Source organism: Natrix helvetica (assembly GCF_964273705.1).
Source record: "Natrix helvetica genome assembly, chromosome: 2".
NCBI classification, from domain to species: domain Eukaryota; kingdom Metazoa; phylum Chordata; class Lepidosauria; order Squamata; family Natricidae; genus Natrix; species Natrix helvetica.
Genome location: NC_138552.1, coordinates 290,924,851 through 290,950,523, shown reverse-complemented (window position 1 = coordinate 290,950,523; position 25,673 = coordinate 290,924,851). Strand labels below are relative to the sequence as shown.

Here is a 25,673-nt window from a genome sequence, read left to right as displayed (position 1 = left end):
TCTCAGATATTTTTAGCCTGTTTTCCAATGAATCTGGGAGCCATGTCGCCCGTGAAGAGATGGAGAGGATGCTTCTCATAGTTGATGGAAAAGTCCCTGAATGTCTAAAAAAATGCTTCTTGGAGGTAATGCCTGACAATTAGCCACTTTCTATTTAACATTCAATTCATTTTTCTTCTTTTCAGTAGTATCGTTATTCTGCCTTGATATCAATCCTCTTTTAATGATGCTGATTTTGGTAATACTGCTGCATTATTATTATTATTTAAATGTAATGTATTAAATCATATCACTGTATTAATGCATATCACATACTCACTTTAAATAACTGCTCCTGAAAATCAGTTGGCAATAGCTTGAGAGACTGTCCAACTGGAACAGGCTCTGCTGTCATCTGGCCAAGGCATCCCTTGTTCCATTTTTAAATAAACATTTACTTTGGTTGTGCTTCATGTATTGTAGAGTAAGCCTTTGATATAGCAGAGTTTGGTTTAATGCTCCTTGTATTTAAGAGGTTAAATGTGTGGCATAAGGGTTTGAAGTAGCAATGATAAGAGGGAAAGGGCTAGGAGCAGTGGTGGGATTAATTTTTTTTTACTACTGGTTCTGTGAGAGTGGCATGGCTTGGTGGGCATGGCAGGGAAGGATAGTACAAAATCTTCATTCCCACCCCACTCCAGGGGAAGAATACTGCAAAATCCCCATTCCCACCCCACTTCAGGGGAAGAATACTGCAAAATCTTCATTCCCACACCACTCCAGGGGAAGAATACTGCAAAATCCCCATTCCCTCCCCACTCCAGGGGAAGAATACTGCAAAATCCCCATTCGCACACCACTCCAGGGGAAGAATACTGCAAAATCCCCATTCCCTCCCCACTCCAGGGGAAGAATACTGCAAAATCTTCATTCCCTCCCCACTCCAGGGGAAGAATACTGCAAAATCTCCATTCCCACACCACTCCAGGGGAAGAATACTGCAAAATCTTCATTCCCACCCCACTCCAGGGAAAGAATACTGCAAAATCCCCATTCCCTCCCCACTCCAGGGGAAGAATACTGCAAAATCTCCATTCCCACACCACTCCAGGGGAAGAATACTGCAAAATCCCCATTCCCTCCCCACTCCAGGGGAAGAATACTGCAAAATCTCCATTCCCTCCCTACTCCAGGGGAAGAATACTGCAAAATCTTCATTCCCACCCCACTCCAGGGGAAAGATACTTCAAAATCTCCATTCCCTCCCTACTCCAGGGGAAGGATACTGTAAAATCTCCATTCCCTCCCTACTCCAGGGGAAGGATACTGCAAAATCCCCATTCCCTCCGCACTCCACTAACCTGCTTTCCAGCTCCGTTCTCCTGTGCAGGGCAACAAAAGAAGACCCAGCCGATCAGCTGGAACTGGGGAGACAGTGAATAGAATAGGAGCGGGGCCAATCAGAGATGGTATTTGCCGGTTCTCCGAATATTCAAAATATCTGCTACCGGTTGACCAGAACTGGTTAGAACCAGCTGAATACCACTTCTGGCTAGGAGGTTGGGGATTTATCTAGTTTTATAAGTTTTTATAAGTCATAAAAAAGTGGCAGGAAGTAAAGGAGAAATTATAGAGGTAGTCCTCACCAAACACTCACAATTGAGCCCCCAATTTTTACTCACTGTAATTTCACAGGGAACCCCTGTAATTTCAAAACTCCACCCCAAAAGGAAGACCCAGATTGTATTTTTCTGCAAACAGTTATGGGATACAGGTAGTCCTCAATTTACAGCAATTCATTTAGCAACCATTGAAATTTACCCTGGCAGTATTAAAAAAAAGACTTATGATTGTTTTTTACCCTTACATCTGTTGTAGCATCCCTGTGGTCACATGATCAATTTTCAAATGCTTGGCAACTGGCATGTACTTATGACAGTGGGGGTCCCAGGTTCATGTGATCAATCTTTGCGACCTTCTGACCAGCAAAGTCAATGGAGAAGCTGGATTCACTTAACAACTGTGTAATTAACTTTACAACTGCAGTGATTCACCTAACAACCGTGGTGTCAGGCCTGCCTCCGCTCAAAATGCAAGAAAGAAACCCCCCACTCCATTGAGATAGAGAAGAGATACTTTTACTGAGTTGGAAATGATAGCAGCGAAAGCAAGGCAAGATCGGATTCAAAAGCCGCGAAAGTTACAGATTGAAAGTTTCCCCAAATCCCTCCCCCCAGGGTCCAGCACTAAGAGTTCAATCAATGTCTAGTATGATGTTATGAGAAAGCTCCTCTGCAGGTATTTCTTGCATCTGGAGTCTCAGGATGGTTGGCCTTGACAGGGTGTAAACAACTCCACTCAGCAGCGCAATAATTCTTGAGAGCAAACCTCCCTTTCAGTTCACATGGGACTTCACTTCACCAGCTCACTTCCCCAACCCAAATACCATGCCCCCCCTCCCCGTTACTATGGCATCCGATAGCAAGCATGCAGCAAGCTCATGCTAGAGATTCGGCTGACACGTGGCAAGAAATGTAATGATCTTTCTTGCCACAGTTGTTAAGTGAACCGTTGTAGTTGTTCAGTTAGCCACCTTCTTGCTCAGCAACAGAAATTTTGGTCCCAAATGTGGCTGTAAATTGAGGACTACCTGTATAGATTCATTTCTTCTCCTGTACAGGTAGTCCTCGACTTACGACCGCAATTGAGTCCAAAGTTTATGTTGCTCAGTGCTTTACAGCACACTGCACTATTTACAAAGTATATACATATTGCCCACAACAATCTGTGTATCTGTGTCTTCATTTTACCGACCTCGGAAAGATAGAAAGCTGAGTCAACTTTGGCGCCTGTCAGGATCGAACTTCAGACAATGGGCAGACTTTGCCTGCAATATTGCACTCTAACCACTATGCCGCCCGGGTGAAGTGCGAAGCCATCTTGCACGTCTGCCTTCCGCTGGCTGCCACCTTTATAGCTTCATTTTTGATCTTATTATATATTTTTAATTGTCCATTCTGAATGTTCGGTGGTCTGCCACAGGGGTCCTCAACTTCTGAACGGCTGCAGTGCCGTTCAGAACTGGGTTTGCAGAAATGGAGGTACATGCACCATGCTTCTCTGCTGCTCACACGGAATCTCCCTTCATAGCTGGAGAGGTTGGGTAACTGTGGCCTGTGATTTTACTGCACTGGAATTATTTCTGGGAAACTCACTAGGTGTGTATGGGGGGGGGGGTCTGTAGAGATTCGCAGTCATCCAGGTCATGGCTGTCCCAATGGTGCTTTTTCAGGAGGCAACTGGACTTTCTTGTTTTTCTTCTTTTGAAGACGTTTCACTTCTCATCCAAGAAGCTTCTTCAGCTCTGACTGGATGGCGGGGAAAAGGAAAGATTTATACTCCTTGCAGACAGCTGGTCATTTGCATCATTTTTAGAGAGTCATTGAGGCCACTTGAAGCTTCTTCAGCTCTGACTGGATGGTGGGGAACGGAAGGATTTATATTCCTTGCAGACAGCTGGTCATTTGCATCATTTTTAGAGAGTCATTGAGGCCACTTGAAGCTTCTTCAGCTCTGACTGGATGGTGGGGAACGGAAGGATTTATATTCCTTGCAGACAGCTGGTCATTTGCATCATTTTTAGAGAGTCATTGAGGCCACTTGAAGCTTCTTCAGCTCTGAGTGGATGGTGGGGAACGGAAGGATTTATACTCCTTGCAGACAGCTGGTCATTTGCATTATTTTAGAGGGTTCTTGAAGCACTTGGAGGTTTCTCTGTGTCCTCAGGCTCACCTGAGTAGTGCTAATGGTTCCTGCAGTCTGCAATTTCTCCTCTGGACATCCATTCCTACTCCCACGCCATTCAAAGGGTGCTCATCCCAAATTGTATAGTTAAAAGTCTGTTGTTGTTGTTGTTAGGCGCAAAGTTGTGTCCGACCCATCGCAACCCCATGGACAACGTTCCTCCAGGCCTTCCTGTCCTCTACTATCCTCTGGAGTCCGTTCAAGCTCACGCCTGCTGCTTCGGTGACTCCATCTAGCCACCTCCTTCTCTGTCGCCCCATTCTTCTTCTTTTGCCCTCCATCATTCCCAGCATGAGGCTCTTCTCCAGGGAGTCTTAATTCCTTCTCCTCAGGTGGCCAAAGTATTTGAGTTTCCTCTTCAGGATCTGGCCTTCCAAAGAGCAGTCAGGGTGGATCTCCTCTAGGACTGACCGGTTGGATGGCCTTGCAGTCCAAGGGACTCAATGCAGGCGTCTTCTCCAGTCTGTAGAGATTCTCAATCATCCAGATCATGGTTGTCCCAAGGGGAGGGAGGGCGTCACGGCAGGGGCTGGGGGGAAAGGACAGCAATCACATTTAATAAATAAATCCGGAGGTGCAAAGTTGTTGGCTTTGAGGGCATCCTTTGCACACCCTCTTAGCTTGGGGCTCATTAACATTCTGTCTGTGAAAAGCATCAGGAGAGAGAGAGCGGTTAAAACGGCAGACCTGAGGATTGAAATTCTGCAAAGCCCGTCAGTCGCTCCCCTTGTATTGTCAATCTAATTTGATGGGATGTGGGTTGAACGTTGATCGGGAACACGCACTCTTCCCTCACAGCCCTCTCAGGAAAGATTCAGTCAGGACGTTAGATGACATGCTGTTGTTGAGCAGGTTAGTCCTTTCTTCAGTGGTTTTGATTTAAAACAAATGAAAATGGCCAAAAACCAGGTTGGTTTTGGGGCTAATTCTGGGCCGAAAGCAGCCCAAAAAACTACCTGAAAATGGCCCAGAAAATGGCCTGAAAACGGCCTGAAAAACAACCTAAAATTGCTTGGTAAATTATGCTTTTTTAAAAAACTGCCAATAAAAGAGAATATTCGTAGTTCCTTTTTGAAACAAGGAGTCCTTGGCGCTCCCTGAGCTTGCTTGTTTTCTTGCAGACGTTTCATTACCCCACTTTGTAACATCATCAGTGCTAGAAGTGAGCGAGGATTGAAGACAGGAGGAGGAGCAGGAAGGATTGTGGAAGTCCTTGGTGCTCTCTGCGCTTACTTGTTTGCTTGTAGACATTTCATTACCCAACTAGGTAACATCATCAGTGCTAGTAAGTATTTACCGGCACTGATGATGTTTGATTAATAAAACATCTGCAAGAAAACAAGCAAGCTCAGGGAGTATCAAGGATCCCTCAAAAAATCCTGGGACACGTAAATTCACCTTCATTTGTACAGGATGTACTATGTTTTTCGGAGTGTAAGACGCACCATTTTCCCTCAAAAAAGAGGGTGAAAATCTGGGTGCGTCTTATACACTGAATACAGCATTTTTGGCCTCCCGAAACCCCGTCCCCTTCGCAAAAATGGATGTGCATCGCCTTTAGGCGGCTTCCTGAGTGCTCCTGCGGGTTGGGGAGGGCAAAGATTACGAAAAACAGGCCATTGTTTGCTCGTTTTGCCCTCCCAACCCCCAGGAGCACTCTATAAGCCGCCCAAAGGCTATTAATGCCCCCTTTTTTGAAAAAAAAAAAACGGGCCCATTTTCACGAAAAATGGGCTATTTTGGGGAGGTCTGCAGCATGCACAAACTTTTTTTAAAATTTGCCTCTTCAAAATCTTGGTGCGTCTTATACTCCGGTGCGTTTTATACGGTAAGTCCAGGGTGAAATAGATAACAGGAAAATTTAGTAATAAAATATGCACAATGTACAAAAAAATAAATAAATCAGCATCTGAGTAAATACATCGCACACCCCCAATCTGTTTGGTATAACCGATTCGCAGATCATCTGCCTTAGCTGTAAACTTGGCAGTTCTGTCCGCTATGTATGCTTATGTAAAGGATCCATTGTGTGTCCCCTCTCTCTGTGTCGCCCAAGATGGCTGCTTTTCCAGTGTCAAATCAGGCCATTTGTGATGGTAGATTTCCCCCCTTTCCTCCTCTGTGTGTGGGCGAAACAGATAACCGTCTCTGATGGGCTGCTTGTGACTTTCTTCCTGCTAGGAGGATAGTTATGTAAGTAGTAAAGATTAAAAGGTAAAGGTTCCCCTCGCACATATGTGCTAGTCCTTTCCCGACTCTAGGGGGCGTTGCTCATCTCCATTTCTAAGCCAAAGAGCCAGCGCTGTCCGAAGATGTCTCCGTGGTTATGTGGCCGGCATGATTAAACACCAAAGGCACATGGAACGCTGTTCCCTTCCCACCAAAGGTGGTCCCTATTTTTTCTACTTGCATTTTTTATGTACTTTCGAACTGCTAGGTTGGCAGAAGCTGGGACAAGTAACGGGAGCTCACTCTATTCCGCGATACTAGGGATTCGAACCATCGAACTGCCAACCTTTCTGATCGACAAGCTCAGCACCTTAGCCACTGAGTCACCGTGTCCCTTGAGCTGAAGTACACAGGTCTTAAAGTTGCCAAGATTGGACACCTTGGAGTGCAGGTAGTCCTCATTTTACGACCGCAACTGAGCCCAAAATTTATGTTGCTAAGTGAGAAGTGAGTTTTGCCCCATTTTATGACTTTCTTGCCACGTTTGTTAAGTGAATCACTGCCGTTCTTAAATTAGTCACATGGTTGTTAAGTGAATCTGGCTTCCCCATTGACTTTGCTTGTCAGGAGGTCAGAAAAGAGGAATCGCATGACCCTGGGGCGCTGCAACCGTCATAAATGTGAATCAGTTATCAAGCATTCTCCTAATGTAAATCACGTGTCCCTGGGGATGGTCATAAGTGTGAAAAAATTGTCATTTTTTTCAGTGCTGTTGTAACTTTGAGTGGTCGCTAATGTCAGTGTTCTGACTGATGCCCTAATTAAATCATGAGCCTCGAGCCAAGCTTCAAAAGAAATGCAGTTATTTATTAGGAGCTTCATGTCAGCAGTTTCCCAAGAGAAGCCAGCTCTGACCCCATGTAATTTACTGCCCCAATCATGACCCTTCTCCCCCAGGATGTATCATCAATCACATTCACCAATGGGGCAATTTCGGGGTTGTAGAGATCACTCCCCTCCGGCAACTAAGTAACCCTGGGATACAGCCTTGGGAGAGATAAGTCTGGAATGTGCATGCCATGTCATTGGTTTCCCATTCCCCCTCTCCTATGGCAACTCGAGAGCAGGCCAGGAGTGCTTTGCGAGTTGACCACTAAATGAGCTGTTACAAGTCAAGGACTACCTGTATTGCAATTAGCTAATATATAGAAAATACTTCTAAGAGCAGTAAGTATTTGTGATCAGTTCCCGTACATGGTGGTTGGCATTTGGATTTCGCCTTACGGGTGGGGTGAGAGAGGCTGTTGGCACCAGATGTGCGTTTGGCAGCCAGTTGTGCTTTCAGTACTTGGCAAGGCAACTAAGCCAGCTGACGACTTGCCAGCTGCAGTCACAGCTGCCTTGTACATGGCAGTTTTCGTTGAGCCTTGAGAAGGCTCAAGCCAAGTCTCTGGACACATTCAGTGGGGGATTCGTCTCTCTGGGATTGCCAGATGTTCTCAGAACATGCCACTGCCAGATGAATAATCATAGAGTTGGAATGAACCTTCGACCTTCCAGGTCAACCCCTGGCCCAGAGCATCCCAGACAGGCAGCAATCCAGATCTCAATTCCAAATGGAATTTCGAAAACCAGCATGATATTGAAATTGCAGTCAGTTTGGGGTAGTGGTTAAGGCGCTGGCCTAGAAATCAGGAGGCTGTGAGTTCTAGTCCCACTTTAGGCATGAAAGGCAGCTGGGTGACTTTGGACCAATCCCTCCCTCTCAGCCCACTTCATTTCAAAGGGTTGTTGCAAAGAAAACATGAGGAGGAAGGAGTATTATAGCCTATACCAGCGATGGCGAACCGTTTTTGGCTCGCGTGCCACAAGTGGGGGGAGCGCAGGGGGGTCATGTGCGGGCATGCCGCACCCATAATGCAATGCGCGATCCCCCAGTGCACATGCGCACACAACAGGTGCGACCCCCCCCCATTTTTACATGTTTTTTTTGCCCTCCCCAGGCTCCAGAGGCTTTATAGGAGCCTGGGGAGGGCAAAAAGAGCCTCCTCCGCCCCCCCGGAGGCCCTCCGGAGCCTTCAGGGACCGTCCAGAGGCTTCCCTGAAGCCTTCAGAACGCTTAAAACCACCCTCCGAGCAAACCGGAAATGACTTTATCCTTTTGGTTTCTCAATTTCCCCAAGAGCTCTTTGCTGATCCTATCAATATTGTCCCCTTGGTTTTTTTTTTTTTTTCTCTTCAATATGTTTTCAGTTTGGGACTGAGCTATGTCCCCCCCCCCCCCGAATTTTTCAGCCCACCCTTGCACCCCTCTCAGGATTTTTATTGGTGGAATTCTTTCTTTTTCCTTTAGCTCTTGAATCTAGAACACTAATTGGGTGTTTTTGGCTCTCCCTGCCTGCAGGCCTAAGATAATTAGCGTCACTCTCTCCTGTGGTTCTTACAGCTTTTGCTTCCTTGACCATTTCTTCCCTCTTACCCTGTTTCCCTGGAAATAAGACCTCCCAGGATAATAAGCCCCATCGGGACTTTTGAGTGCATGCGCTAAAATAAGCCCTCCCCGAAAATATTGCAACACAGCAGCAGCCATGAGGTGACCACACTCACCATCTCCTGCACCCCCGAAAACAATAAGACTTCCCCGAAAATAAGGCCAAGCGCTTATTTCAGGGTCAAAAGAAAATAAGACTATTATTTTCAGGGAAACACGGTAGTAAGTAAAGGTAAGGTTCCCCTCACACATATGTGCTAGTCATTCCCGAATCTAGGGGGTAGTGCTCATCTCCGTTTCAAAGCCGAAGAGCCAGCGCTGTCCAAAGACGTCTCCGTGGTCATGTGGCCGGCATGATTAAACACCGAAGGCGCATGGAACTCTGTGACCTTCCCACCAAAGGTGGTTCCTATTTTTCTACTTGCATTTTTACATGCTTTTGAACTGCTAGGTTGGCAGAAGCTGGGACAAGTCGCGGGAGCTCACCCCGTTACGTGGTGCTAGGGTTTCGAACTGCTAAACTGCTGACCTTTCTGAACGACAAGCTCAGCGTCTTACTTTATCCCCAATTCTTTCCTTCTCCTTCCAGACAATGACGCGGCTCAGTACAGTAGTCCTCGACTTACAGCAGTTCGCTTAGTGACTGTGTCGACGTAACAACGGCACTGAAAAAAGTTACATGATCATTTTGCCCACTTAACAACCGTTGCGGCAGCCCCATGGTCATGTGCTTTTACACTCAGGTCCTTGACAACCGATTCACATTTGGGATGCTTGCAGTGTCCTGGTGAACATCGCCTGCAGCTTTCTGACGAGCAAAGTCAATGGGGAAACCAGATTCACTTAACAGCAGTGCTATTAGTTTTAAACCGCAGTGATTCACTTCACAAACAACAGAATAACAGAGTTGGAAGGGACCTTGGAGGTCTTCTAGTCCAACCCCCTGCCTAGGCAGGAAACCCTACACCTCATCAGACAAATGGCTATCCAACATCTTCTTAAAGACTTCCAGTGTTGGGGCATTCACAACTTCTAGAGGCAACTTCTGTTCCACTGATTAATGGTTCTAACTCCTTAGTTCTCTTTAGTTCTAGGTTGCTTCTCTCCTTGATTAGTTTCCATCCATGGCTTCTTGTCCTGCCTTCAGGTGCTTTGGAGGATAGATTGGCCCCACTCTTCTTTGTGGCAGCCCCTGAGATATTGGAACACTGCTATCATGTCTCCCCTAGTCCTTCTTTTCATTACACTTTCAGTGAAATTAAAACGTGGCCGGAAAAGCCGGAAAATGAGGCAAAACTCACCTAACCAATTTCTCACTTAGCAACATCAACTTGGGGCTCAATTGTGGTCATACGTTGAGGACTGCCTGTAGGAAAAAAAGCCTATTACCGATATTAACACCTGGAACATGTTACCTGCAGAACACCTGTTGGTAAGAGCTGTGTGACATTCTGATAGAAATGATTCAATTCTGCCGTTAGGCAGAACCACGGTCTTGTCCCTCCTCCCTCCCCCCCCCTTCTCGGTCCTAGTGGTGTATTTTTTGTAAAAAATGTGCCAGAGATTTTGTCTTGTTGTTAGCTATCTCCATGCCGAAATGTATTCTCTTTTACCAAGCTGTCTATTCCCGATAAGCTCGGTGGAAGCTAATCCTTTCGTGCCAAAGGGTTAAAAAAAATACACGCACGCCAGGACGGGGCTCCTGAAGTTAATCACAGTTTTCTTTCAGGGTGGCTTTGAATGCAGCAGCAGGCTCTGGGGTTGGAAAAAAATCAGCTCTCTGATCTGCGGACAAAGGAATTGGGAGGAATATTTTATTTTTGAAACCAGTTATTCACCCTGCCATTACAAAGAATCAGAAAACAACAGCAGTCTTTTTAAACGAGAAGGGATTTGAAGGATATTTCTCTCAAGCTCATCAAAAGCCGAGCTGGAGAAAATGTTATTTAAGATTCTGTTGCAATCAAATAATAATAGAATAGAATAGAATAGAATAGAATAGAATAGAATAGAATAGAATAGAATAGAATTGAATTGAATTGAATAACAGAGTTGGAAGGGACCTTGGAGGTCTTCTAGTCCAACCCCATGCTTAGGCAGGAAACCCTATATCACTTCAAACAAATGGCTATCCAACATCTTCTTAAAGACTTCCAGTGTTGGGGCATTCACAACTTCTGGAGACAAATTGTTCCACTGATTCATTGTTCTAATTGTCAGGAAGTTTCTCCTCGGTTCCAAGTTGCTTCTCTCCTTGATTAGTTTCCACCCATTGCTTCTTGTTCTACCCTCAGGTGCCTTGGAGAATAGTTTGACTCCCTCTTCTTTGTGGCAGCCCCTGAGATATTGGAAGACTGCTATCATGTCTCCCCTAGTCCTTCTTTTCATTAAACTAGACATACCCAGTTCCTGCAACCATTCCTCATATGTTTCAGCCTCCAGTCCCCTAATCCTCTTTGTTGCTCTTCTCTGCACTCTTTCTAGAGTCTCCACATCTTTTTTACATCGTGGTGACCAAAACTGAATGCAGTATTCCAAGTGTGGCCTTACCAAGGCCTTATAAAGTGGTATTAACCCTTCACGTGATCTTGATTCTCTCCCTCTGTTTATGTAGCCTAGAACTGTGTTGGCTTTTTTGGCAGCTGCTGCACACGGCTGACTCCTATTTAAATGGTTGTCCACTAGGACTCCAAGATCCCTCTTCCAACAATCAATAGGCAGGCGTATAAATGCAGAGGGCTCTTTGACTTCCTGCTTACAGATAGTCCTCAATTTACAACCGTTCATTTAGTGACCGTTCAAAGTGGCAAGAGCACTGAACAAAAGTGACTTATGACCATTTTTCACAATTATGACCGTTGTAGCATCCCCCATGGTCACATGAGCAAAATTCAGACACTTGGCAACTAGCTCACATTTATGACGGTCGCGTTTTTCCTGGGTTCATGTGGTCCCCTTCTGACAAGCGAAATCAATGGGGAAGCCAGATTCACTTAACAACCGTGTTACTGGCTTAACAACCGTGGTGATTCACTGTGGCAAGAAGTCGTAAAATGGAGCAAAACCTATTAACAACTGTCTCAGCAATGATTGTGGTCGTAAATGAAGAACTACCTGCATTTCTTTCTTGTCTTGTGGCTTGCCTTTTATAATAATTTTTATTGTTTTTGTCTTTTCATCACATATTACAATCTTTATATCAACAGTTTGTACAATGTTACATCATCGTATCTATATATGTTTTCCTCTCTTTACCATATATTACATCATTATGTCATCTTATCTATACATTTTTATGATCTTTTACACATTTACCTACTTTTATATACAGTTCTATGTTTATTTATGTATATTGTTTTCGGCTTAATTATTTTTCTTATTTTCCAACCATTCATACCACTTATTCCAAATTTCGTAGTATTCCGATTCTGCTTTGTCCTTTAATTTTAGGGTTAATTTGTCCATCTCTGCACAATCCAAGGTTTTTTTTATCACTAATTCGTCCGGCGGTATATTATTTTGCTTCCAGCATTGGGCAAAAGCTATTCTAGCTGTGGTTAATATATGTGTTAGTAGATATTTAATTTTTTTTGTGTAGTTCCCTTTAATTATTCCTAGTAAGAAGGTTTCGGGTTTATACTTTATTTGTTCCCCCGTGATTTCTTGTGCCCACTTCCAAATTCTTTTCCAATATTTTTGGAAAAGAATGTCTTGTGGCTTGCAATTCGTTTAATACTTCCTGCAAAAAGAAAAGTCAGCAAATCAGGCCAGTCATGTGACCAATCCTTTTTTATCATCAAGAATTATGGCTGTGAAGTGTAGGCTCACTTGAGGTCTACCTGTACGTTGCCTTGTTTTGTTTTTAATGGCTGACAGCTATTAAGGAGGAAGATGGGATGTAGGTAGGTAGATGATAGGTAGGTAGGTAGATAGGTAGGTGATAGATGATGATAGATAAATGGTAGGTAGGTAGCTGATAGATAGATGGATGGATGGATGGATGATAGGTAGGTAGATGATAGATAGATAGAAAGATAGGTAGGTAGGTAGGTAGATGAAAGAGAGATAGATAGGTAGGTAAATAATAGATTGATAGATTAGGTAGGTAGGTAGATAGATAGTAGGTAGGTAGATAGGTAGGTGATAGATGATGATAGATAGATGGTAGGTAGGTAGCTGATAGATAGATGGATGGATGGATGATAGGTAGGTAGATGATAGATAGATAGAAAGATAGGTAGGTAGGTAGATAATAGATTGATAGATTAGGTAGGTAAGTAGATAATAGATAGATGATGAATGGATGATAGGTAGGTCGTAGGTAGGTAGATGGATGGATGGATGGATGGATGGACGGACGGACGGACAGTAGGTAGGTAGGTGATAGATAGATAGATAGATAGATAGATAGATAGATAGATAGATAGATAGATAGATAATGATGGTAGACAAACAGAGAGACAGTTGGTGGTTGGATGGATGGATGGATGGATGGATGGATGGGTGATGATAGTAGATACAAAGATGAGTGGGTGGGTGGGTAGATGGATGGATGGACGGTGGATGGATGCATGCATGAGTGCTGATAGAGGAGAGCTGTTCATGCCTCTTATCTTTAGTTTAAGAAAATGCAGATATAAGGACTAGGACATATCTCTGGCTATTTGCTCCAGAGTTATACATAAATAGTGGGTCTACTAGCAGGGGAGGGGCTGACCAGTTAGGGACAAAATTTGCATGGAGATTGGTTTCAATAATGTTTATCACCCAACTAATGTCATGACTCGCCCAAGATCATCCAGCCAGCTTTCATGTTTAAAGCGGGATTACAATTCCCAGTCTCCTGATGATTGGCCCAAAGTCAACCAATCAGCTTTCATGCCTAACACAGAACTAGGAATAGAAAGTCGCTGTCTCCTGGTGATTGGCCCAAAGTCACTGAACTGGCTTTCGTGCCTAAGGAGGAATTAGAACTCACAGCTTTATGGTTTTCTGGGCCATCATCTTATCCACTATCCCAAACTGGCGCTCCCCTGGCTGAGAAAGATCTATATCATGCCCAATATCTCTGGAGGATGCCTAGCTTGAGTATGACTGTTTTAATCTTCTATCGATAGCTCTAAGCAGTCGATTTGGCTAAAAAGAATTTTTAAAAAATGGAAGCAAGCTTCGCAGTTCACATCTCCCTTTCCCCCTTTGCTTTTATTGTAGGGCGAAAAAGTAAACTATGAAAAATTCAGATCCTGGCTGTTGCACAACAAAGAAGCGTTCACATTCTCCCGCTGGCTGCTCTCCGGAGGAGTGTATGTCACACTCACAGATGACAGCGACACCCCCACCTTCTATCAAACTCTTGCTGGAGTCACACACTGTAAGTAGCGCTCTCTCTCTCTCTCTCTCTCTCTCTCTCTCTCTCTCTCTCTCTCTCTCTCTCTCTCTCTCTTTCTTTCTTTCTTTCTTTTTGCCATTGAGTCAAACAAGCCTCGATGAATGAATGCATGGTTTCTCCTTGAGATTGTCCAAGGGTCAGCCTTCTTTGGGGCAAAAAGGGATGCTTTCTGTGGTTATTCTGCCCTGTTCCCTATGACATTCGGTGCCGCCTGCCTGTAAAGCATGTGTCTTTAAAGTTCTGGAATTATATATATTAGCATCTGTCTGAAACAGTATAGGGTTTCCTGCCTAGGCAGGGGGTTGGACTAGAAGACGTCCAAGATCCCTTCCAACTCTGTTATTGTATTATTGTAATTATAGGTTTAGCTCAGGGGTGGGCTTCAAAAAATTTAGCAAGGTGTTATCTAGACTCTAGAAAGAGTGCAGAGAAGAGCAACAAAGAGGATGAGGGGACTGGAGACTAAAACATATGAAGAACGGTTGCAGGAACTGGCTACGTCTAGTTTAATGAAAAGAAGGACTAGGGGAGACATGATAGCAGTGTTCCAATATCTCAGAGGTTGCCACAAAGAAGAGGGAGTCAAACTATTTTCCAAGGCACCTGAGTGTAGAACAAGAAACAATGGGTGGAAACTAATCAAGGAGAGAAGCAACTTAGAACTGAGAAGAAATTCCCTGACAGTTAGAACAATTAATCAGTGTAACAGAAGTTGCCTCCAGAAGTTGTGAATGCCCCAACACTGGGAGTCTTTAAGAAGATGTTGGATAGCCATTTGTCTGAAACGGTATAGGGTTTCCTGCCTAGGCAGGGGGTTGGACTAGAAGACCTCCAAGGTCCCTTCCAACTCTACTATTGTATTGTATTGTATTGTATCTGTCCGGTTGCTGAGTGGGTGTGGCCACGGTGGGTGTGGCCTAGTCGGCCTCCTGCACCATGGAAGGAGTGGGGACGTTTCTGCCCTCCCCAGGCTTTGGAGACTTTCTTTGAGCCTCCGTGAGGGCAAAAGCAGCCTCTCTAGGCTCCGGAGGCCCTCCCCCGGGCCTCCGTGCACCCCCTGAACTTACCTGCATCCAAAACGGGCCGCGTGGGGACTCCTGGGAGGAGCGGGGAGGGATGGGCAGGGCCAGCCAGGAGTGGGGTTTGGGGCTTCTCCGAACTGCACAGAATCTTATCTAGAGTTTCTCCCGAACCCGTGCAAACTCCCAGCAGCCCACTCCTGGTTTAGCTACATGTGCAAATAGGTATGATCAAGTAGCAATGGATGGAAACTAATCGAGAAGAGAACCGACCTAGAAATAAGAAGAACATTCCTGAGATTTGAAAGAAATTAATCGGGGGAACAGCTTTCCTCCAGAAGTCGTGGGTGCTCCATCACCAGGGCTTTCAAGAAGAGATAGGACAGCCATTTGTCTGAAATGATATCGGGTAAGGGTCCACAATAATGCAGGCCGCAGTCTCCTACCGGGCCGTGGCCTATTTGGAACCGGGCTGTGCGAGTGGCCGGCCAAAGGCACGTGCAGCTCGATTTGTGTGAGCGGCATGCATGGGTGCATGGGTGTCAGCCCGCCACTTGTGCAAGGGCTGCGTGTGCACACCGGCCCACCGCTGATGCGGGCCAGTTCCCCTCTTCCCCCCTCAGCTGGTCTCCCAAGGCACAGACGTTGGGGACTCCTGGTACAGGGTCTCCTGCCTGGTATAGGGTCTAGTCCAATTGGGCTAGAAGACCTCCCAGGTCCCTTCCAACTCTTCATTATTCTGTAATTGCGTAACTTGTTCGTAATAGCTCGGTTTGGTGGAAGGGAAGGTATTCCCTCTTGTGCTGCCTCAAAGCTGTGGTTTAGAAGCAAGGGGCAACCACAGCTTGCATAACTGAATGTCATGGTGAATCCAGGTTGAACTCTCATCCTGTGTCCTTGCTCTTCCCAGCAGCATTTCCACACGGTGATAAATAATGGTGCATCCTTGGGTTGAGCACAGGTAGAATTATTCATCCGTGTCTTTTGTTTATATCCCGTTTCTCCTACTAGCCTCCCCCCCAAGATAATGTACTTGATTTCTCTCTTGTCTTTTGCCAATGCGCCAACCTGTATGTGATTGGACAAGAATTAATTAAGGAAATAATGTTGCCAACGAAGGCTGTCATTCAACTTAGGGCTGTTTGCTTAGTGACTGTTCGAAGTTACAGTGACGTTGAAAAAAAGTGGCTGGTTTTCAAAAACAGACCGATTGGTTGATGTAAGTCCGTGATGGCGAACCTATTGCATGCGTGCCCGAAGTGGCACATGGAGCCGTGTTGCTTGGCACATACAAATCTTTAACAAATCTCAAAAAAGAGGCCACTCTTTTGAAGACAGCAAAAGACAGAACCCTTTGGACAGACAGAACCACTGGTTTTAAAGAACAGTGGAATAGGCCGTCTACGTCAAAATTGAACAGCTTTCTCTCAATGGAGGAGGAGGGATATGACATCATCTATCTCCAATCTACAGCACAGTCCTTTCAAGTTCCAAGAAGGCTCCACACCAGTGACGTGCAGTCAGGGGGGGCAGGGGAGGCACAGCCTCACCACTGTCGTCATGAAAAGAAAAAAAATGTAAAAGGAAAAAGGCGAGAGCTGAGGTCAGGCTGAGCTAGTTGCTCCCTCACCGTGGATGACTCTGCTTAGCTGTTTAAAAAAGCCTCTAAAAAGCGCCCCTCTACTATGAGGCAGGAGAACTGCATGCCTCATCTAGTCTGACTTTAGGCATTTTATGATAGGCGTTTAACTTGAGCAGAGTTAAGCAAGGGTTAAAAGCCTAAAAATTCCTGACGTAGGTGAGGCACGCAGTTCTCCTGCCTCACAGTAGAGGGCGCTCGTTTGGGCGGGGCTTCTTCAAAGGACCCGAGGTAAGAGCAGAGTTGAAATCCTCTCTGAAACAGCTGGAAAAGGTATGTGTGGATTGGAGGGAGGGGGAGGAATTCAAGCTTCATCCTCCTGGTGCGGGGCTTTGGGCAAAGGCTGGTGGGAAGATTTAGGGTTTGATTGCAGGCAGAGCCACGTTGCCTTTTCAAACCTGTAATCAGTAAAGCTGGGCTGGATCCTTCTGGAGCTGGGAGAAAGTGTGTGTAGTCCAATCCAACGTGTGTGTGTGTGTGTTTGAGAGAGGAGGGAGGGAGGAAGGAGGGGAAGGGAGAGAGAGGAAAAAGAAAAAGAAAGAAGGAAAATTCTTTCGCAAAGGAGAAAAACAAATGCTGTCTCTTTAAATCGGAACTGAGCATGCCTGGCTGTGGAATTCTGGGAGTTGAAGTCCACAAGTCTAAAAAAATTTGAAACCCACCCCTGGATCAGTGCCTCACCAGCCATAAACCTCACCGCACGTCACTGCTCCACACCCATTTGCACTACCCAGGTCAGGTGTCAGCAACCTTAAACACTCAAAGAGCCACAAAGGTCCTAACTGGAGCCCCACCCCGTTCAATTCTGGAGCCGTCCGGACATCCGGTTCCCCCACCATGGAGTCTCCTCCTAGCACGGCGTCCTTTTTCCTCTACCTGTCCTAACCGAAAGCCCTATCAATTGTTGAGCTGACTGGTGACAGGGAGCCGCAGCAGAGGGATGAAAGAGCCACATATGGCTCCTGAGCCGCAGGTTGCTGACCCCTGACCCTGGTGATCCTGAGGACACAGGTGACCTTAACGACTGGTTAAAAGAATGCAAATGTCCAGCTGTCTGCAAGGAGTATGAATCCTTCAATTCCCCCCACCAGGCAACCGGAGCTGAAGAAGCTCCTTGGATGAGAAGCGAAACATCTTCACCCAAGGAAAAACCAGAAAGTCCAAGGTTGCCTCTTGAAAAAGCATCTTAGGGAGAACTCTTGACTTGAATGACTGAGAATCTCCGTAGACTTCCAGCCCTATGATTCTGTCTTCCACCTTGACCGTTCCTAGTCTATCTGATTTATTTTTATTCACATGAAATTTGAAAAGAAATGATTGAAACACCCGCCTGTCTCCCCAGATATTGCTCTCCTCCCTCTTAGTGATTGGTAGAAAGTTGTGAACGGGCTGCACTTCGTGTGTTGCCTCTTTCTTTCACAGCCTCAAAAGGGAAGCTTCTGGGCGAGGCGCTTATCGGCCTGCAAATTGGAGGCTTAAGACAGCATTAAGAGGCCAAGGGCCCTCCATTCCCTCTCCTATTTGTGCAGTGCTTATCTCTATTATTGTACTCCTGATTTCCCCCGGGAGAGGGTCATAAAAATGTCGCTTTGCTCCATGTGGCAACCCAAACTGCATTGGAACAGAAAATTGGAATGATCCGAGATATCGGGGGGATAGGGAGCATGAAATTAATAAAGCTCGTTCCGAAGCAGGAAATCACATGTGTGCGAACCTCGTAACAGGAGTCCCAGGAGAGGCCAGGAAAAGAACCGTTAGGATGCAACATCTGCCAGGTGTGCAGAATCCTCCCCACCCTGGAAAGCGTGCTGTGGAAAAAATTGGGTTAATGTTAGTTTTGTAGGGTTTTCTCATTTCCCGTTGATTAAAAATCTCCCGTTGTTCGAAACACAGAGGGAAGTATATCCGTTAAAACAAGCTCCTCTAGAATTTAAAACAATTAGTCCCTTTTAATAATTTAAATCAGGGGTCACCAACCTTTTTTAGACCTCAGGGACCACTAAATTCATAATTTTAAATCCCGCAGACCGCTAATACGATCTGCCTAAAGACCGGCTGGGTGAGCGTAGCTAGGTGGTCATGTGACTGGGTGGGTGTGGCCAACTCAATGTCACTCACATCAAGGGATGCCTCACTGGCATCTACTCGCCCCTCCCCTCCCAGCTAATCCTCGCTTTCCCACCCGGGCTCCTTATGGCCCCAACAGGAAGCAGTTGTTGGAGCTAAGCAGCCACCATGAGAAAGAGTTGGCGGAACAGCTGGCTCAGTTCAAATTGGATGTGACCGAGAAGGAGGCTCAGCAGAAGCACCTCACTGAGGACTACGAGCATTGGCTGTCCAAGCAGAGGAAAGACCTGCGGGAGTGCAAGGCCAGGTACTGGCGCCTGGAGGCTCGGCAGGCTGAGATGGTCAGCCAGTTCCAGGCCATGATGCGGTCCCACTGGAAGGAGGCCCTCCGGCTCTTTGCCATCAGCGGCGCTTCCCTCCAGCCTTCGCCCAAAGCCCACACCAGGAGGCTGAAGCAGACCCCAAGTCGGAATTTCTGCCCCCCTCTGCCCCACACAAAAGGACCCCGAAAGGGGAGACTCTCTGCAGCAACACAAGCGTTCATTGCACGTATCCAGCCCAGGGGCCGTAGTTTGAGGACCCCCGATTTAGTGCAATATAAAAAATGCAAATAAGTTTTCTGTGGACCACCAAGATTTTCTCACAGATCACCCAGTGGTCCACGGACCACCATCTGGTGACCACTGATTTAAACAATACAGCCCAAAGACAAACAGAGGTAGATGCAAGCATATTCCATATTAACTCATCAGTTCCTACATTACAATAACACGGTTAAAATCAGCCTCAAATATAAGATCTAGCATGAGCATGAATTAAGCCTATAATGCAGGGGTGTCCAAACTTGGGAACTTTAAGACTTGTGGACTTCAACTCCCAGAATTCCCCAGCCAGCCATGCTGGCTGGGGAATTCTGGGAGTTGAAGTCCACAAGTCTTAAAGTTCCCAAGTTTGGACACCCCTGCTATAATATATACAGGAAAGCAACCAATGGCAGACCTCACGCTGCTCTAGAATTAGCAAATGGGCTAATTTGATTGCAATTCCTGCAGCATATATGACCGTGATGATGAACCTATGGCACGCGTGCCACAAGTGGCACGCGGAGCCATTTGTCAGGGCACGCGAGGCACTGCCCTGTCAGCTGGCCAGCTGAGTTCACCTTTTTAAAAGCTATTTTTCGCCTTCCCCAGGCTCCAGAGGCTTTATAGGAGCCTGGGGAGGGCGAAAAGAGCCTCCCCCAACCCCCCGGAGGCCCTCCGGAGGCTTCAGGGACTGTCCAGAGACTTCCCTGAAGCCTTCGGAGCGCTTAAAACGACCCTCCGAGCAACCCGGAAGTCACTTCCGGTTTGCTCGGAGGGTGGTTTTAAGCGTTCCGAAGGCTTCAGGGAAGTCTCTGGACAGTCCCTGAAGCCTTCGGAGGGCCTCCGGGGGGTTGGGGGAGGCTCTTTTCGCCCTCCCCAGGCTCCTATAAAGCCCCTGGAGCATGGGGAGGGCAAAAAAACCATGTAAAAATGGGGGGGTGTCGCACATTTTGCGCGCATGCGCACTGGGGAGGTTGCGCGTTGCATTATGGGTGCGGCACACCCGCACTCGACCCCCCTGCGCTCCCCCCATTTGTGGCACGCGAGCCAAAAAAGGTTCGCCATCACTGATATATGAGGAATACGGTTGCTGTCCAATTTTGGAGACAAAACCATTGGAAAGTGGAGTTAAAAGCCTGGGATTGTGGTTAAGGGTTTTTTTTTAAAAAGGAAATTGGCCATAAATATCCAAGACGGTTTGCATTTAAGACATCTGGAACCATTTCACATTAATTTCAATCCCAGCAATGTTTTGGAATTGAGCTGTTTATTTTGTCGCCTTCTGAAATGCTTCATTTGGGGTGGGTGGGGAAATCAGGTGTTTTGGTTTTGGTTTAAAGCGCCATTAAGAAACCAATTGTTTTGGTTTCCTGATGTGTGTGAAGTAAATCTGGCTTCCCCGTTGACTCTGCCTGTCAGAAAGTCACAAAAGGTGACCGCACCATTCAGTTAAGAGAGTTAGTCCTCGACTTATAAGCACAACTGACCCCCAACTTTCCACAGCTAAGCAAGACGGTCGTTAAGGGAGCCTTGCTCCATTTTACGACCTTTCTTGCCACCGTTTGTTAAGTGAACCACCATGGTTGTTAAGTTGGTATCACGGTGGTTAAGTGAATTTGGCTTCTCCGTGGACTTTGCTTGGCAGAAGGTCACAAAACGTGATCATATGACCCTGGGACATCGCAACCGTCATTATATTATGCAAAAATAAGACCTAGCACAGCGATGGCGAACCTTTTTTGGCTCGCGTGCCAAAAGCGGGGGGAGCACAGGGAGGGTCGTGCGTGGCTGTGCCACACCCATAATGCTATACGCACGACCTGAGGCTTTATAGGAGCCTGGGGAGGGCGAAAACAGCCTCCCCCGCCCCACCGGAGGCCCTCTGGAGGCTTCAGGAGCTTCCCTGAACCCTCCGGAACATGAAAAACTGGCCCTACGGGCAAACCGGAAGTTCGGGAACAGACTTCGAGTTTGCTCATAGGGCCAATTTAGCCATCCGGAGCCTTCAGGGGCCTTCAGGAGGCTTCCCTGAAGGCTCCGGAGGGCAAAAAACGACCCTACGAACAAACCGGAAGTCACTTCCAGTTTGCTCGTAGGGTCGTTTTTTGCCCTCCGGAGCCTTCAGGGACGAGTGATCTGGGAATAGGGGATTTAGTCATCACGCCCCTGTCATGGTCAGACCACTCATCCCTCCGGCTGGACTTCCCTGGCGCTATCCCCCACCGCAAGGAGGCGGAACCAGACTCTATAAACTGGTACCGCCCCAGGCACCTGATGGAATCTGATAGATTCCAGACGGAGCTTGGGCCAATACCTGTAGCCTTGTCCCGCTCCCGCTCCGAGGACCTAGTGACTGCCTGGAATAGGGCGACGACTGGGGCCTTGGACCGGGTTGCGCCTTTGCGACCTCTCCTGCGGCATCGACCCACCCGGGCTCCTTGGTTTACTGAGGAGCTTAGGGTGATGAAGCGCCACAGGAGACGTCTAGAGAGCAGGTGGAGGTCCTCACGCTCCGAATCTGACCGAACACAGGTAAGAGCCTATTTGCGGACTTACCTTGTGGCAATAAGAGCGGCCAAACGTAGACATTGTGCTGCTCTTATTGCGTCCGCGGATAACCGCCCTGCCGCCCTGTTTAGGGTGACCCGCTCCCTTTTATCGCAGGGGGCGCGGGAGACACCCTTACAGGGTAGAGCAGAGGAGTTTAGGGAATATCTTCAGGACAAAATCGATCAGATCCGGAGCGGGTGGACCTCCGTCAGTGGACCAGACGAGCCGCCAACAGCGAGTCTTGAGAGACCATTCTGGGAGGAGTTTGACTCTGTTGCCCCCGAGGATTTGGACAGGTTGCGTGGACGGCTGCGACCCACCACATGTTTAACGGACCCGTGTCCCTCCTGGCTGGTACTGGCAGCCTGGGAGGTGACACGAGGCTGGCTCCTGGGCCTGGTGAACGCCTCATTGGGTGAGGGATACTTACCAACCGCCTTGAAAGAGGCGCTGGTGAGACCCTTGCTCAAGAGACCTTCGCTCGACCCAATGGAGCTAGCTAATTATCGTCCAGTCTCCAACCTCCCCTTCTTGGCGAAGGTTGTTGAGAATGTGGTGGCGCAGCAATTTCCACGACACCTAGACGAATCCGACTATCTAGACCCACGCCAGTCCGGCTTCCGACCCGGGCACAGCACTGAGACAGCCTTGGTCGCGTTGGTCGATGATCTCTGGAGGGCCAGAGATAGGGGCTGTTCCTCTATCCTGGTCCTATTAGACCTCTCGGCGGCTTTTGATACCATCGACCATGGTATCCTATTGCGCCGGTTGGAGGGGATGGGAGTCGGAGGCACCGTTTTGCGGTGGTTCGGCTCCTACCTCTCCGACCGGAAGCAATGTGTGTTGACAGGGGGGCAGAGGTCGTCCCTGAGGCCACTCACTTGTGGGGTGCCACAGGGGTCGGTCCTCTCGCCTCTCCTGTTCAACGCATATGTGAAGCCGCTGGGTGAGATCATCTGTGGTTTTGGGGTTGAGTACCATCTTTACGCTGATGATACTCAGCTGTACATTTCAACCCCAAACCACCCCAACGAGGCTGTCGAAGTGATGTCCCGGTGTTTGGAAGCCGTCGGGGTCTGGATGGGGGACAACAGACTCAAACTCAACCCCTCCAAGACCGAGTGGCTGTGGGTACCGGCGCCTCAGTTCAGCCAGCTGACTCCATCGCTGGCCATAGGGGGCGACCAACTGTCCCCCGTGGAGCGGGCGCGCAACTTGGGCGTCCTCCTCGATGCCCGGCTGTCAATGGAGGACCATGTGGCAGCCGTGGCAAGGGGGGCGTTCCACCAGGTCCGCCTGGTGCGCCAATTGCGCCCCCTACTGGACCGGAGTGCCCTGCGCACGGTCACTCATGCGCTGGTGACGTCTCGCCTGGACTACTGCAATGCCCTCTACATGGGGCTTCCCTTGGGACGCATCCGGAGACTGCAGCTAGTTCAGAACGCAGCCGCGCGGGTTATTATGGGAAGTACACGTTACTCCCACGTAACACCTCTCCTGCGCGAGCTGCACTGGCTACCTGTGGCCTTTCGGGTGCGTTTCAAGGTATTGATCACCATCTTTAAAGCGCTCCATGGCATAGGACCTAGTTATCTGCAGGATCGCATCCTACCACACACGTCCCTGCGACCTATCCGCTCACACAGGGAGGGGCTCCTCCTGGTGCCGTCTGCTAGGCAATGCCAGCGGGCGACGCCTAGGAGTAGATCCTTCTCTGTGATGGGCCCAACCCTCTGGAATGACCTCCCCCCAGACATTCGAACTACCACCGACCTCCGTTCCTTCCGGCAAAAGTTAAAGACTCACCTATTTCAATCAGCTGGCCTGGCACTTTCTTAGTTTTACCTCCCGGGGATTTATTCTATTTTAATTGGGTTTGGGGTTTTAATTGTGATGTTTTTAGGATTAGAATATATTTATTTCTTAGTACAGCCTATCTCCCCCTCCAAATGTATCTTAAATGTATTTTATTATTATGTCCGATTTTATTTGTATTGACTGTACACCGCCCCGAGTCCCTTTCTGGGAGAGGGGCGGTCTAAAAATCTAAGAAATAAATAAATAAGAAATAAGCCTCGGGAAGCCTCCGGAGGGCTAAAACCGACCCTACGAGCAAACTGGAAGTTCATTCTTGAACTTCCAGTTTGCCCGTAGGGCCGCTTTTTCACATTCCAGAGGCTTCCTGAAGGCGAAAAATGTCCTCAAAATAAGGCCGAACTCAGCTGGCCAGCATGCGTATGCACGCTGGCCACCTGACAGAGCAACGCCTCGCGTGCCCTGACAAATGGCTCTGCAGGTTCGCCATCATGGACCTAGAGTGTTTTTTATTTGTGCCTCTAATATAAGCCCTACACCCCCCAAAAAATAACCCCTACTTAAAAGCCTGTGGAATCGCACGTTTTGTACTATTCTGTACAGTGGCAACCAGGAGGAAGCACAACTTTTTTCTAGAAAAATTTGAGAGGACATAGTGTAGAATTATAGGGACGTGGTGGCTCAGTGGCTAAGACGCTGAGCTTGTTGATCAGAAAGGTCGGCAGTTCGGCGGTTTGAATCCCTTGCGCTGCGTGACAGAGTGAGCTCCCATTACTTTTCCCAGCTTTTGCCAACTTATCAGTTCGAAAGCAGGTAAAAATGCAAGTAGAAAAATAGGGACTACCTTTGTTGGGAAGGTCACAGTGTTCCGTACGCCTTCAGCGTTGAGTCATTGGATTGGATTGGATTTATTAGATCTATATGCCGCCCTTCTCCCAAGGACTCAGGGCGGCGTACAGCATTAAAAAACACATAGTACAAAAGTTAAAAGGAAATTAGAAACAGTCCAAAAAACAAATCCAATTTATATAACACTCACATTTTAAAAATTAAATAAAATTAACAGGCCAGGCCGGCTTGATGGAAAAGCCAACTTTTTAGGGTGCGTCGGAAGGACCGGAGGTCAGGGATTATGCGAAGCTCCGGGGGCAGCTCATTGCAGAGGGAAGGCGCTCCCACAGAGAAGGCTCTCCTCATGCCATCCACATGACCACGGAGACGTCTTTGGCAGTGCTGGCTCTTCCACTTTGAAACGGAGATGAGCACTGCCCCCTGGAGTCGGGAACGACCAGCACATATGTGCGAAGGGAACCTTTACCTTTACCTTCAATTGACCTTCTGTACAATATTTTCTTTTAAGGTGTTTTATTTCCTTTTCTACATTCTTTGAACTCTCTAACCTTCACTTGCTGCCCCTGTTATCTTGGAGTGATGTCAGTTGCAGCTGGAGAGAGTGCTGGATTTGGGGAGGCTGTTTTAAATTATATGTAGGGACTTATCTTGTTCTTATGATAGGTTGATAAGCATAAAATAATTCCGTCTTCCCAGATGGCATTTTAGCTGCAGCTTTTGCTGCTTCCCTGCTGCTTTTTGTACCGCGCCGCTTTGAATAATATCGGTAAAAGGCGTGAAAAATAGCCTTGATTAAAAATAGGGGGAAGGAGTTTGATTTGATTTTAGAGGCTGTGGGAGAGGCCCAGCCAAGACAGGAAGCATTTATTGTGAAGCTCCGGTGGCTGTATTTAAATCTACTTAATGAGCCGAGATACTGGGGAACCCACTGAAAAGAAATGTAAGATTTTGCTGCTTGTAAATAATATTTATATTGGAAGGCGGGAGACTTTAATTAGGTCCCTCCCTGGCTCAAAATTAAAAGAGGGTTTTTGAAAAAGTCACGCCGAGTTGCCCACGTTTGCTACTTTTAATCAAATTTGGTTCCGTTTCATTTCAGCTGTAAAATATTTTTCCAGCCACAGCTTTGAGCAGTACAGGGAGTCCTCGAGTTACGACCACAATAGCAACAGCACTTATACTTACCCTGTTTCCCCAAAAATATGACCCAATTAGAAAATAAGCCCTAGCATGATTTTCCAGGATGCTCGTAATATAAGCCCTACCCTAAAAATAAGCCCCAGTTAAGGTGGTCAGCCAAATGGATGCATTTAGT

The 25,673-nt window shown here is 47.2% G+C and overlaps 1 protein-coding gene across 9 annotated transcripts in view; it reads left to right on the top strand.

Annotated features, from left to right (window-relative positions):
- Positions 1 to 25,673, top strand: part of USP32 (ubiquitin specific peptidase 32) — a 228,881-nt gene that overhangs the window by 93,029 nt on the left and 110,179 nt on the right. For all 9 annotated transcript variants that reach the window (XM_081945370.1, XM_081945367.1, XM_081945371.1 and 6 more), the window contains exons 4-5: positions 7 to 125; positions 13,655 to 13,814. In XM_081945370.1, the coding sequence (XP_081801496.1) occupies positions 7 to 125; positions 13,655 to 13,814 (279 nt within the window). The remainder of the gene's footprint in view (positions 1 to 6; positions 126 to 13,654; positions 13,815 to 25,673) is intronic.